Below are 13,104 nucleotides of genomic sequence, written 5' to 3' on the forward strand. Positions count from 1 at the left end.
CTGTCACATTGGGGACGGACAGGATACTTTTTCTTGCTCTTTTTCGGGATGAGGTCATGACAAAACATTAGTTCTATTGGAATGAGAACCGGACATTTCAGGGATTGCTCTAGGCTTGGTGAATGACTTGAGTGACATGTGTAGATGAGAACATGGGTGAACCTACAACTGCGTCATGATGTCCTTCTGGAGCCCAGATTAGCTATTGTCTTGCTGGAGAACTTTTTCTTATTATCGAGCAGACCTCATGTTTGTATGAGTGCTCTCGGAGCCAAGGAGCGAACATTCTTCAGCGTCTTGACATAGAATAGCCATCGACGGAGGCCATCCAGCATCTTGAAGTGAAGAACACGCTGTTTCTGCCGACGAGTTGGCCAGAGATAGCGGAGTTTGTGAGATGGGATTTATCAAGTCTATCTATTCAAAATCGAGCCCCCATGGTTGGACGGCACGCGATGCCGTTGTGAACCTGATGAAAGGAGATGCCATACCGTCAATGTCTAAACTCCAGTATGATGTTTTGTTAGTTGCTGGGAAGTTGCTGACGTCGGACCATGGCAGTTGTGTTAGAGGCCTTTGAGAATTTAGTGAGAAGGATGTAAGTCGGATACGCCCGAGTTCATCTTGGTGTCCCTGTCAACTTTCCTCGACATGCCACCCATCTCTCGCCCACGAACCTTCACGACAACCCTATCCCAACACAACCACCATCCCCTCCATCCAACCTCCCCATGCGCCCCCTCGCAAACCCCAAAGGCCACCCCAAATACCCCTTCAACTCCCCCGGCAACCCCTCCTCGATCTCCTCCAGCCAAGCCAGCGTCACCCTCGCCCGGAAGCGCCCCTCGCGGCTCCGCCCCCTGCGGTGGTTGATCATCTCGACGACCTGCGCGAGCAGGAAGAAGTGCCCCAGGAGGATCCGCGCGGCGTGGTTCCCCGCCGCGCTGAAGCGCACGAAGTCGTCGCTGCTCATCTCGCCGAGGCGGTTGTACATTGCCGCGAACTCGAGGTACGCTGCTCTCTGGTTAGCACCCCCCTCATTTCCATCAGAAGACGAGCCAGAAACACTCACCATCCTCAGACCCGGCAATCGCAAGGCCGACAACCCTCTTCATCCCAGCCAGGTACTCGACCTCGCAGACGCTCCCGCACAGCGCCCCGACGTCCCGCAGACTCCCCACAAACCCGTCCAGGACCTCCCGCCGCTCTGCCTCTCTGACGTCCTCCAGCCTGGGCGATCTGCCGGGGTTGTCCGGCTGCAGCAGGGACCGGAAGCCCGAGACGTAGCCCGGGCCCGAGAACCCGCTGAACGCAGAGTCGGGGAATGAGGGCATCGCGTTGTCGGCGACGACGTGGCCTGTTTTTGTTCCAATGTTAGCATTTTTACACACAAAAACTGAGGGAAAGACTTACACCCCCGAACCATGGCCACGAAATCCCCCATCCCGTCAACCATGTACCCAGCCTGGAACGTCAACGCCATCATCGCCGCAAACGCCGCGTCCCCGTCGACCCTGCTCAGTCTCCCGCCGGAGAGCTTGTCGTTGAGCGCGCGTATCGCTCGCACCCTGTGCCCCAGCGCCTGCCGCTCCATGACGCCCGTCCCTGACGACGACAAGACAAAGTTACTGCTGTCGCCCAGAGTACTGCACAGAGAAAGATGCGACGCGCCGAGAGCTAACACTGCGTGCATCAAAAAGTCGTACTTTTCCCCCATCCGTCAGTCCACCAGAAACATAAAGCATGATCACCTGGAGAAGCACACAAAACTCACCTCATGCGCCATCCTCGCGACACCCCTCCAGACCTCTCCTCCCCCGACAGGCAAAGGTGGGATGGCATCCAGCACAAAGTGCTGAAAGAACCGCAAGTCCTCCATCCCAAATACAGGCCGCGGATCCATCACCATCACCGTCTCCCTCTCCTCATCCTCACCGTCGCCACTACTACTTTCCCCCGCCCCCCTCGTCACCATCCGTCTCCTCCCAGAACTCGCCTCCAGGTGCCTCTTCGCAGGCCACGCCCACTCGCAAACAAGCCCCATCCTTAGACACCCCTCACACTCGGGCCGCCGCTCCGAGCACTTGACCCGCCGCCTCTTGCACCCGATGCACCCGTTCCGCGACTTGGTGTGTCCCTTCCTCGGGCCGCCGCCGCCCCGGCGCTGCTTCACGGGATCGTCATTCTCACTCGTCGTGGTCGAGCGGCGATCTCGTTGGCGGTGTAGTTCCTCCGCTGGCTCCTCATCGTCGTCTCTCCTCCGGCTCGGAATTTTATTCATTCTCAGTCCCAGGGGGGCCAAACGATCCTGAATGCCAAGATAAGAAAGGTGGAAGAGTCAGTAAACTAACGCCACTCTCATGCACAGCGACATCCAAAAGAAAGAAAACTACAGCGTCTGAGAAAATAGGTTGGCAGCTGCGTCCAACCCCGTCCAACCAACTTGGACCAGAAAAAAAACATGGAATCTGACTTATCAGACTGCGCCGCCTGACGAGAGTAACCTACCTACTCGAGGCTACCAACAGCAGGTCTGCTTATGGACCGCGCCACGATTCCTTCGGCTTCCCTTCTTCGGGCCGCGTAACTCCCGGTGGCTTATTTCCATCTCCAGAAACTCGCAGCTTCAACATTCGTTGACAAGACAGGCGGGAAAGAAAACAAATCACATACGAGAACCTCTCTCATCAACACACCAAAAGACACCCATCGCCTTCCTTCATCCCAGCCCATCAACGAAAATTCATCCTCCCGCCCTCACTCGCCCTGTCAAACTTCCTTCGCGGCTCTACCCCCTCCACCCCTATTCTTTCTGTCATATCCACACGCCTCCCGCTCCAATCCCCCCCCATCGCGCGCCACTCCGACCTCGCCTTGCCCGGACAACTAACTAGACACAAAAACGCCATAAATATACCCGCCATCGAGAAAAGGAAAAAAACGCCTCCGGACGCCCTTATCGATTCACACTAAAATACCACCGAGATTAGCGTCGCGGCTCACCCCCAGCCTAGCGCAGCAAGTCACAATACGGGAATGGCTGGCTGGACAAAAGCCACCCCCCAATCACGACCCCTTCCCAAGAGCAACTACCATCTTTACTTGCTTTTTCCTGTTCTAATTCGCCGTGAAATTCCAAGGTGATGCGCATGAATTGTTGCTTGTGTGGATCAGTTGTGAAAAAAAAAAAAGAAATCGCCTGGGAAGATGATACCGTAGATTTTAGTGAAATGTTGGTTTTCTACACTATCAAAGGAATAGGGCCAGACACACCGCCAGCAGTATCTCAAGGCACAGTCTTCCTCACTTGGGCATTGCAAAACAACTCGGAATATGGGGAATCATTTTGGAGGAGTTCGTCTTGATTATACACACTATTCCCACATCTCTCATAAGACCCTGCCCGTTCTAGATATGGCGCCTCGCCTGCTTGTTTTTGCAAGATTCAAAGAAAAATTACACATTCCCCTCCAAAAAGTGACAATAGATATTAAGGAAAGTTGTGTGTGTACCAGTTTGGTAGTTGGTATCGATGCTATTCCCCCCTCATGGCGAGGGCGGTTGATGTTGCTGCAAATGCGTCTCCTCCGTCGGCGATCCCATAGACACATCCTCCCCGTCCACGAACGCAGCCGCCGTGGCCGCAGCCTCCCTCAAATCGTTGCGCGCAGAGAATCGCCGGATGGACCGTGACGAGCAGTCAGAATACCGCCTCATAGCGTTTCTATCGCCCGAGCCGGAAGGTTTCCTCTCGGGCGTGCTGGCGGAGGACATCATGGGCTGGTGCTCCTCCCTGGTCGGCGGAACTGCGCCGTCATTCCTGAGTGTCATGGCCGACCACCGCTCTCCGTGCGGATTGGGGTTGGCAGGCTTCAAGAGGAAGGATCGGTGTGCTTCGGAGGGGCTGCGAGGCGGCTGGCTGTCCCTGTTAATTGAGAACGGAGCCTCACTAAGGAGGGCCTTTTGGGCGGCGCGCTCTTCGGCGTAGCGGTGAATCGGCTCAACGCCCTCCAGGGCCTCTGTCTCTTGGATATTTTCAAACGTGGGCGAAGCCTTTGCGCCGCCGAAGCCTGAGCCGCGCTTGTCGTTGGGGTCGCGGATGGGCGCCGGCTCCCTGAGAGTCATTGCCGACCATCTGGCGGTGTCGCGTTTCTTGCTGAGGCCGTTTTTCTCGTTGAGCTGGTCGTCACTTGCGGCAGCGTCCTTCAGAGTCATGGCAGACGACCATCGCTCGCTGTTTCGGAAGCTCGGTGGGATCATGGGGACAGGCTCGATCGGATCGTCCATGGTGCGTTTGCCCTTCTCGCTGGCGCTGGAAGACGATCCCGCAATGGAAGCGTTGTGGCTGGCCGTCTTCTTAAGCTCGTCCTCCTTGCTCGGTACGTCCTTGTCGCTTGCGGACTCGCCCTCCAGCCTGAGGGTGAGGTAGGTGACGCCGGACGGGTAGTAACCCTCCTCGATGGCGCGGGTAAGATCGTAACGGGCCTGGTCGCTGATGGAGCGCTCGAGGCGGAGCTTCTTCATGTTCTCGGCGTCGACCGTCTCCTCCCAAGTCTTCTGGAACATGAGGGCGATCTCGTTGACGAGCAGGAGAATGTAGCAGGCAATGAGAACGCCAAGGTCCTGAAGTTGGTGAGTAGTCGGGTAGTCGCTGCCAGCACGTCTGGCCTGCGGGTTGGCCTGTCCTGCCTTTACGATGGTCACAAACTTAATGGAGGTGACGGCGATGCTCATGATCCAGAAGATGATGTTGGCTGGCTGCCAGTTGCGAATACGGCGCTGGAAACCCCGAGTGGACTGCATGACGGCGCAGACACCACAACCCGCGAAAACAAACGGAAGCAGGCCGACGCCAAAGTTGATGGATGCCAGCCTACCAATTTCCATGGCCTCCATCATAAAAACGACGAGGATGGTGAAGTAATAGAACGACAGTTGGGCGTGTCTCTGCCATTCGTGCTTGACTTCATACCGCTTGATTTTGTCCACGACGAGGACGGGAACGACAAAGTGAAAGAGTGCAAACGTGACAATGATACGGATCCATGCTGGCAAAGGCACAACGACACTGTCGAAAAAACACGATGATGGTAGAGGACCGAACTTTGAATGAGCCACCTGTACGAAGCGTTAGCTGGAACGATCCTTGGTTCTAGCCAAGCAGGGGAAGGCGACTTACGATCCCTTCAGGGCGGATACCACACAACCCCGACATGATTGCTTCAAGTGAGAGGCAGCGTTTTGGTTGGGCGCCGGTCACCTCTCGAAATCAAACGGGAGAAAGGACAGGAGTTCATCTCGAAGGGGGCGGCTGCGACGTAACTCTATCTTAATACAATGAATGGCACGTCGGAGGTGCGCACGCTTGGCGTGTCTTTGGGCGTCTATGAGCGGTCCATGTGGTGCTGCCGGGCTGGGACTGTCTCTGGGACAATGAGAGACACGGCATGCGGTTCTTGCTGTGGCTCTGGGCTCCACGCTCGGGGCTTGCAGAAGGGGGCGTTTCATTGTTGTGACAGTGGTGACGACGAGTATATTTCGAGAGCTGTGCTCATGGTCGAGCGGCCCTGCAGGTCCTCGGTTGGTGATGGCTCATTGGCCGGTAGGGAGAGACACGCGAGGCGGACTATAGGATGTGTCCGATGGGGGAAGTCCATTCTAGAATTGAGATGGCCGTTAGCTGCAGAGCTCGACATTTGGCTGGCGGGCGCCCGGCAGCGCCGCCGGAAGGGGTTCACAGGTCTGTGTCCGCAGAGTGCAGTCGTCTGCAAGACTACCTTACTCTTCATTCGTACTCTGTGTAATACAGTACAGAGTAGACCGAGAAAGGATGAGGCTAACACACGGCCCCTTGCCTTGGTCCTGGGGCGTGTGTGGACGAAGAGTGCCGAGCGGTGCTGTTTTAGGGCCAAAGTAAAAGCCGTTAGCCCAGCGTAGCTGCGTAGATCCCGCTTAGCCTCAATGACGGTGGCGGACGCTGGGGAGACGTGCCAGGCGTGTTTATCAAAGCTGGCGATCCGGGACACGTGCCAATGCTGGCGTATTGAGCCCCAGCCTTGCCTATCCAAGGCTCATGATGCCGCATACACATACATGGCTCATACGCCTGTCCGTTCGGATTGGGGTTCCCGAGTGGATCTCCGGCTGCAAGACACAAGACAAAGGCAGAGACGGTTTCCTCATAGCCGGGTCGTCCAATCCGTCTAGTACGATCGCTCGGCCGGTTAGGGTGTGAAGACCCAAGATTGCGATAGGCCGGATGATGCTATAAATTGCTTCTCGACCGGCTGCCACACGATGAACTCTCACCGCGCGGTCCCGAAGTCGACGCTGAGCCGCGTCGTGGGTGGTCAACCGCTTGGTTTCCACGGTTCCCGCTGGTTTCTTGCTATTTGGCGCTCGCACGGAATAGCATCGTCAGGTTTGTTATTTTCGCGACTGCCCTGAAGGAGTTGTAGCAGGAACCTGAGTCGTCGTGACACCGCGAGTCGGAGGTTCGCTTTTCAGAGCTCCGAGCTGGGCGGTTCGCGGCTGTTGCTGCTGTGGGTACTGGCCATAGCTTCCCGGCCGCCACAGGGAAGATTGATGCAGTCCGAGGGCACGCATCAATCGATTGAAGAGCGAAGCTGACTCAGGCGCACGATTCGGCTCGGGAGGATTGGGGGGCGTCAGCATGGCATATGTCGGCAGTGTCGAGAAGGTGGGAAGGTAGGAATAACCTCAGCAGCGCTGGCTGCGGTAGACGCATAGCAAAATAGAAGAATTCAGAGTTGGCGTAGTAGGTGTTCGGGCGGTCCGTTGGAAAATGTGCGATGAACCAAACTCTGACGGCAGGCATAGCATGGTGGGATGGATCCCGGAGAATAGCAGCGAAACGCCGTTTCCAACGGCGGCTCCGTACCCAGAAACAATGCAGGGTTTCCGTAGCGGTGGACAGGTCAAATACGACGGTTGCCCCGCGAGGAGCCTCTTTTTTGCGCACTCGCCTCGGTTGTCGGTGCTCGCGCGTTGCATGTGTCAGCCACAGAGAACGGTATTCGCACGTGAGTGTTGCAGCAAGCTCTGAAGGACCGTTATTGAGCGATGCTGGAAAGTGGCGCCGAGCAAGCAGCGTGGGTAAAAGGACAGTTGAAGCCGTGGTTCCGTAGTCTCTGGGGGTGCTGGTGTTGCGATGCGAGTGGGATGCGGCGGTTCTGCTGCGAGGAGAGTCAAAAATCTGCAGGACACAATCAAACAATGCCCGTCTGGATATTGAACGTGTGGACCGGTCTTCTTCATCGGGGGGTTGAGCCGCTGATTGGAACCGAGTCCCCTGCTGTGATCCCTGGCTGCCGGGCATATCGAGTCGAGAACCCTTGCCGATCCTGATGACAGAAAGCCGGCGTCATTTTCATGTGCTAACGGCATCTCTGCCAGAAGTCTTTGGCTGCTATGCCCAGGTAAGGTGCAATAGGTATGGAGTGTTGCATTGTTGAGTGATGTTGGGGACAAGTTCTGTGAGGAAACAAGTCATTGGATGTCAAGGGACGGACTTGTTGAGACTGGAGAGCAGGTAGGTGCTTGGGGAGGGAAGAACGTTGCTGTTGCTGACTAGTTGGAGAGCGTATGGCATTTGTCGCAATTGTTTTCCGATCCCGCATCGCCTTGGCTCCCCTCCAAGAGCTGCCAAGTGCAGAGTCAGCCCCATGTTCCCCCCTCTTTTTATCCGCACACTAGCGTTGGCTTCGGGGATAGGCAGGAGGGACCTGGTGCTGACAAGATGCTGCTGCAGCTGATCCAATCGAGAGGCCATCTCAGCATTGGAGCTTCCCTCCTTGCTGGTGCCACCATTCCGCCTCTTGCCTCTTACTTCGGAGGGCTGGCCGGCTGAGACGTGATCTCGTGCCGCCGAGGCATCGCCCGGGATTGGTAGAAGAGTCGTCCGAGACGGATAGGTTGCCTAGACTGGAAACCCCAGAGACGATGGATGGCGGCTGTGACGGCGACGGACTCTTGCCGTTGGGAGCTGTGCCGCGGGCGTGGTGTACGCGGCCACGAGTCTTGCTCAACCTGCCACCTGATGCCTCATGGCCATGGATGTTCAACGCTGTGTCGTGTCCGCAGGTTCCGTGCCTCTGTCAGCCCAGCAGAGAGCTTCCTCAACTTGCGGTTGGGTGTTGACGTGTTACGTCGTCAAGCGCCTCAGCATGCGGCTGCAGCCAAGGCATCGGCGGGTTTCTGAGTACTTGCAGGCCGACATGTTTTTGCGGGCGCCCACAGCAGGCGGGCATGTATTCTCGCCGACGACGTCCTGCATGGAGCTCCCTCTAGCGGCGCAGCATCCCCTGTCCGCGGGCATGGATGGTTGGTTCCCTGGACTCCTAGAGCTGTGAGGGGAGCATGAAAGATACTCAGATAGCTGTACTTAGAAGGTAAGGTCCAGTAAGGTAGCTAGTTAGGGGGGCCCACGTACCCGTACCAGCCAGTGGCGGATCTCCCTTCCCTGAGGCACCCACCCACCCATCACCACCTTCCACAGCAGCGCGCAGCATTACGGTCAACTGCTGCAAGGTAGCAGGCCCAGCCATAATACCCTGTGACGCAATTAAAGGCCCGTCGCCCTTTTTTTCCCTTCTCTTTCGCAACAGCTTAACTTTGCGCTTCTGCCCTGCCCGCACCAAAAGGCCGCACCGCAACGTCTCCGACAGCTCAGGTTCGGCGTGCACCTTGAGCAACACCAAACGCGACGACAAAAGAAGAGAAACCGAGTATCCGAAACAGCCACAACCTACAAAGGTTCAGCCCCAACCTTGACACTCGTGCTACATACATTTCTACGAATACTCCTAGCTCCAGCTTCTGCCTCCCTCCCTCCAGCCTTGCAAGCCTCAACCACTCGGAAACCTTACCCCAGATTTCCTCCCCAATCCCCCCGACCACCAACTTAGTAACTCTTCGACTCCCTTTGGTCTGACCGTCATCCCGCCCTACGATCCCACATCCTCGCCCTCTTCCGCCGTCGCCGCTATCCCGCCCGCTCGCCAGCAGCTCTTAATCAGTCCTAAGCTCTCCCACCATTCCGTCCATCACCACTGCCGTTCTTGTCGTCGTTGCCGCCGTCTTCGCCGGCTTCTTCCTCGTCAAATCCCCTCCCCCGCTCTCCGATTTAGCAGCAGCAACACCCACCGCCAACATGTCGTGGACCACGCGTATCGCACCTCTGTACCCGGTGCACAAACCTCCCTACACAGTCGAGGCGCCCGGTTACGAGCGCGTCGAGGGCGAGACCCTCCCCCGCCGTCACTGGAAGGCCAAAGATGCCCTCCGTACTCAGCCCCATCCCGAGATCCACACAATGTACGATATCGTGAAGCGAAGCGCTCGCGTCTACCCTAGCGAGCCCGCCGTCGGCACCCGGAAGCTCGTGCACTTGCACAGGGAGAAGAAGATGGTCCCCAAAAACGTCGACGGTGAGGTCAGGCAGGTCGAGAAGGAGTGGCAGTTCTTTGAGCTGTCTAAATTCTCCTACCTGACCTATACTGAATTCCAGACCTACATCCTGCAGCTTGGTTCAGGTTTGCGCAAGTTGGGTCTGGGCAAAGAGAGCAGACTTCATCTCTTTGCTACTACTTCGTACGTCCGAGAGCCCCCCGTTCCCCTTCCGTCCCGCCTTTTTCACGGCCCCGAGCACCATCGCAGTAACCGTTCCTGAGAGAAGAGGCTAACTTAAAGCTCCGGCAACCTAGCGCCAACTGGATGGCCCTGTCCCACGCCTGCGGTTCGCAGTCCATGTCCATCGTTACCGCATACGACACCCTCGGTGCTAGCGGTGTCGAGCACTCCCTCCTCGAGTCCAGTGCAGATGCCATGTACCTGGACCCTCACCTGCTCAAGACGGCAAGCGGGGGCATCAAGAAGGCCGAAAACCTCAAGTTCGTCATCTACAATGACAACTGCATCTTCACCCAGGGTGGTGAGGTCGAGGCTTTTCAGAAGGCCAACCCAGATGTGAAGCTTCTTAGCATTGAGGAGGTGCGCCAGCTGGGCGAGGATAACCCTGTTGATCCTGTAGAGGCCAAGCCCGAGGACCTCTTCTGCATCATGTACACATCCGGCTCAACTGGAACGCCAAAGGGTGTCCCAATGACCCACGAGGGCATGGTCGCAGCGAGTAAGTTGAGCTTCTGCATGCGTTGGACGAGGAAGTTAACTAACTGTGTCCCCAGTTACTGGTCTCTACACCTGCGTCGAGGAGTGCGTTAGCAGCGCCGAGTACGTCCTAGCATACCTGCCCCTGGCTCACATATTTGAGCTCGTCCTCGAGAACCTCGTGCTGTTCATTGGCGGTACCCTTGGCTATGGCAACCCTCGAACCCTGTCAGACACGTCCATGAAGAACTCTCCTGGTGACATGCGCGAGTTCCGTCCTACCGCCCTCGTCGGCGTGCCCCAGGTCTGGGAGACGGTCAAGAAGGGCGTTGCTACAAAGGTTAACAGCTCAAGCATCTTCGTCAAGGCCCTCTTCTGGGGTGCCTTCAACTACAAAAGCTTCATGGTCAAGTACGGCCTGCCCTTCGCTACCATCTTCGACAACATCGTCTTTAAGAAAGTTCGCGAACTCACGGGTGGGCGTCTCCGGCTTATTATGAATGGCGCGAGCGGCATCTCGGACGGGACCAAGCACTTCCTCTCCATGACCGTCGCGCCCATGCTCACTGGCTACGGTCTGACCGAGACGGCCGCCAACGGCGCTCTCGGCGACCCACTCGAATACACCTCCACCGCCATCGGCCCCATTCCTGCCGCCGTTGATGTCAAGCTCGTGTCTATCCCGGATCTCAACTACTCCACCGACTCGACCCCGCCCCAGGGTGAAATCTGGATCAAGGGCCCCGCCGTGCTCAAGGAGTATTACAAGAACCCGGAGGAGACGGCCAAGGCTATTACCAAGGATGGCTGGTTCAAGACTGGCGACATTGGCGAGTTCGATTCCGTCGGCCACCTGAAGGTCATCGACCGTGTCAAGAACCTTGTCAAGATGCAGGGTGGTGAGTACATCGCTCTCGAGAAGCTGGAGTCCGTCTACCGCGGCAGCCACTTTGTCCAGAACATCATGGTCTACGGTGACGGCGAGCACTCCCGCGCCATCGCCGTCATCGCCCCCAACGAGAAGGTCCTCGCCGAGGAGGCTCAGAAGCTTGGCGTTGACGAGCACGACATGCACACCAACTCTAAGGTCGTCGACACCGTTCTTAAGGATCTCGTTGGCGCCGGCCGCAAAGCCGGTCTGACCGGCCTTGAGATCGTCGGTGGTGTTGTCCTCGTCGAGGAGGAGTGGACCCCGGATAGCGTAAGTCCCAATGAGATAACGTTCTGCCACGCCCGTGTTCCAGCTAACATTCGTCGTAGGGCCTTGTCACCGCCACACAAAAGCTCAACAGGAGAGTCATCAAGGACAAGTACAAGCAGCGTATGGAGGCGGCCTTCCCTAAGAACTAAACCTCTCCGGAGGCAGTCCAATCGTTGTATTTGCGCTTTTTTGGTGTCTATGGACGGAGTAATAGCAAATGTAAGGGGAATGTCCGGGTTGGGAAGCGAGGATGAGGAGACCAGGATCCATTCAAAGCCTGTGTTGGTATCGCGACATGTACTATTACCCATCTTTTTTTCTGCTTATGAATGGAAAACATGTGAGCAACTCAGTACGCGTGAATTAGCAGGTTAGCAAGCTGTGCCGTCTCAATTGTGGGTAGCTTACTTTCTCCCAGAGCCATAAGTATACGAGACTCCATCGGCCTGCTGTTCTGATTGTTCCCCCGATAAGGCCGAGAAGCTAGGTGAGAAGCAGGTGATTTCCAGCTGTTCGCGGTCAATGATGTGCTGTACAAAACACCTGCTCTTGTTGACCTCGTGGCCCGATGTAATGCTCGAACGCACACAGCTCAAGTCCGGAACCAAGCCACTCTGGGATAGGTTCTTGATGCAGCTTTCGAGCTTGAAATGGCCACAAGTGCGTTTCTGAGACATTGACTTTGAAGAAACTGACTAGGTGATTTCCATAGCTTCCACATCCGCATCGTTTGTTCTATCGACAGACAACGTCCCGCGAGGGTTTGCCGGACACTCGTCACGAATACGTTTTTGTAGCTCGGGTATGACCAAAGGCTCAACGCCAAACGAAGCGCTGAGGGTTTAACATACATTGTGATCGTATTGTAATGTTTGACTTGCTACTTGTTGATAGTATGAGAACGTGTCGCTGGTGAGCTGCTCACCCGACGTGCAACTGCGGCCTCGACGGTTCAAGTTGCGTTGGTGATGGACTTGATCTGGATGCCTTCCTTCGTTGTGGATATGAAGATTCGCAGCCGAGGCTCTCGATACAATGTACCGAGGCAGTGGGTTACACATACAGCCTCTTATACGTATATATGCCCATGACATTGTCGACAAGGGAGCTAGCTATATGTTCCCCTTCGGCTCCCCATCCAGCACGAGAGTCCCCAAGCAATGATGATACACAAACGAGGCCTGCTTGATCGGTCTCTCCCATCAAGATACCGATTCGATCAGTGGTGGCGACCTGGGACACATCCAGGATTGTCCAGACAGGTTTGTCGGTGACTTCTCTGCTTACGTGCACCAAGCTCGCCAGCAAACTCAACAAGGGAACGTTTTCAACTCGAGATACGTTTCGCACGACTTTACTCATCACAACAAATCCTGCACGAGCGACGGGGGCAAAGGAAAGGTTGCGAGTGGCGACAATTGCAGTTCCCGCAGCGTGAAGGAGACCAAACAAATGCCGCCGAAGACGAGTCGTCGATAGCAGAGGGAAGAAAAGCCAAGAACGGACCGCGAGGCCATACTCCCTCCTATAGCTGCCGAAACATAAAAGGTGCCGTGGAGAGAACACAGATCTCAGCTAGCAACGCACGACGAGAGGCAGGCATCCCGAATCTCCCAACATCGGAATTCCCCCCCCCCCCCCCCCCCCCCCCCCCCCNCCCCCCCCCCCCCCCCCGAGACTGCGATGGTCAGGACGGAGTAAACTAACCCTTGGCCACAGTCTCGAGTTATCTCCTGAGAAACATGTCCTGATGCTGGTTTCAGAACGGTAAAGGT

At 56.4% G+C, this 13,104-nt stretch overlaps 4 protein-coding genes across 4 annotated transcripts; 1 reads left to right on the forward strand and 3 right to left on the reverse strand.

The window, feature by feature from the left end:
• Nucleotides 1-679: 679 nt before the first annotated feature.
• Nucleotides 680-1,594, reverse strand: GCG54_00002545 (uncharacterized protein; the record flags this gene model as incomplete). Its single annotated transcript, XM_045402635.1, has 3 exons — nt 680-1,014; nt 1,073-1,357; nt 1,414-1,594. The coding sequence occupies 3 exons, from the start codon at nt 1,592-1,594 to the stop codon at nt 680-682; spliced, it is 801 nt and encodes a 266-aa protein (XP_045269253.1).
• Nucleotides 1,595-1,747: 153 nt separating this feature from the next.
• GCG54_00002546 (uncharacterized protein) lies at nt 1,748-2,281 on the reverse strand (the record flags this gene model as incomplete). The annotated part of the gene is made up of 1 exon (XM_045402636.1): nt 1,748-2,281. The coding sequence occupies one exon, from the start codon at nt 2,279-2,281 to the stop codon at nt 1,748-1,750; it is 534 nt and encodes a 177-aa protein (XP_045269254.1).
• Nucleotides 2,282-3,546: 1,265 nt separating this feature from the next.
• Nucleotides 3,547-5,215, reverse strand: GCG54_00002547 (uncharacterized protein; the record flags this gene model as incomplete). The annotated part of the gene is made up of 2 exons (XM_045402637.1): nt 3,547-5,118; nt 5,180-5,215. 2 exons carry the CDS (start codon nt 5,213-5,215, stop codon nt 3,547-3,549), a joined length of 1,608 nt encoding a protein of 535 aa, XP_045269255.1.
• A 3,825-nt stretch (nt 5,216-9,040) lies between these two features.
• Nucleotides 9,041-11,478, forward strand: GCG54_00002548 (Acyl-CoA synthetase FUM16; the record flags this gene model as incomplete). Its single annotated transcript, XM_045402638.1, has 4 exons — nt 9,041-9,612; nt 9,726-10,150; nt 10,206-11,329; nt 11,389-11,478. Coding segments are annotated over 4 exons (2,211 nt in total), but the record flags the coding sequence as incomplete, so codon positions are not given.
• Between the last annotated feature and the right edge of the window lie 1,626 nt (nt 11,479-13,104).

The sequence above is a fragment of the Colletotrichum gloeosporioides genome (genome assembly GCF_011800055.1).
Source record: "Colletotrichum gloeosporioides strain Lc1 chromosome Unknown consensus_13, whole genome shotgun sequence".
In the NCBI taxonomy this organism is placed as follows: domain Eukaryota; kingdom Fungi; phylum Ascomycota; class Sordariomycetes; order Glomerellales; family Glomerellaceae; genus Colletotrichum; species Colletotrichum gloeosporioides.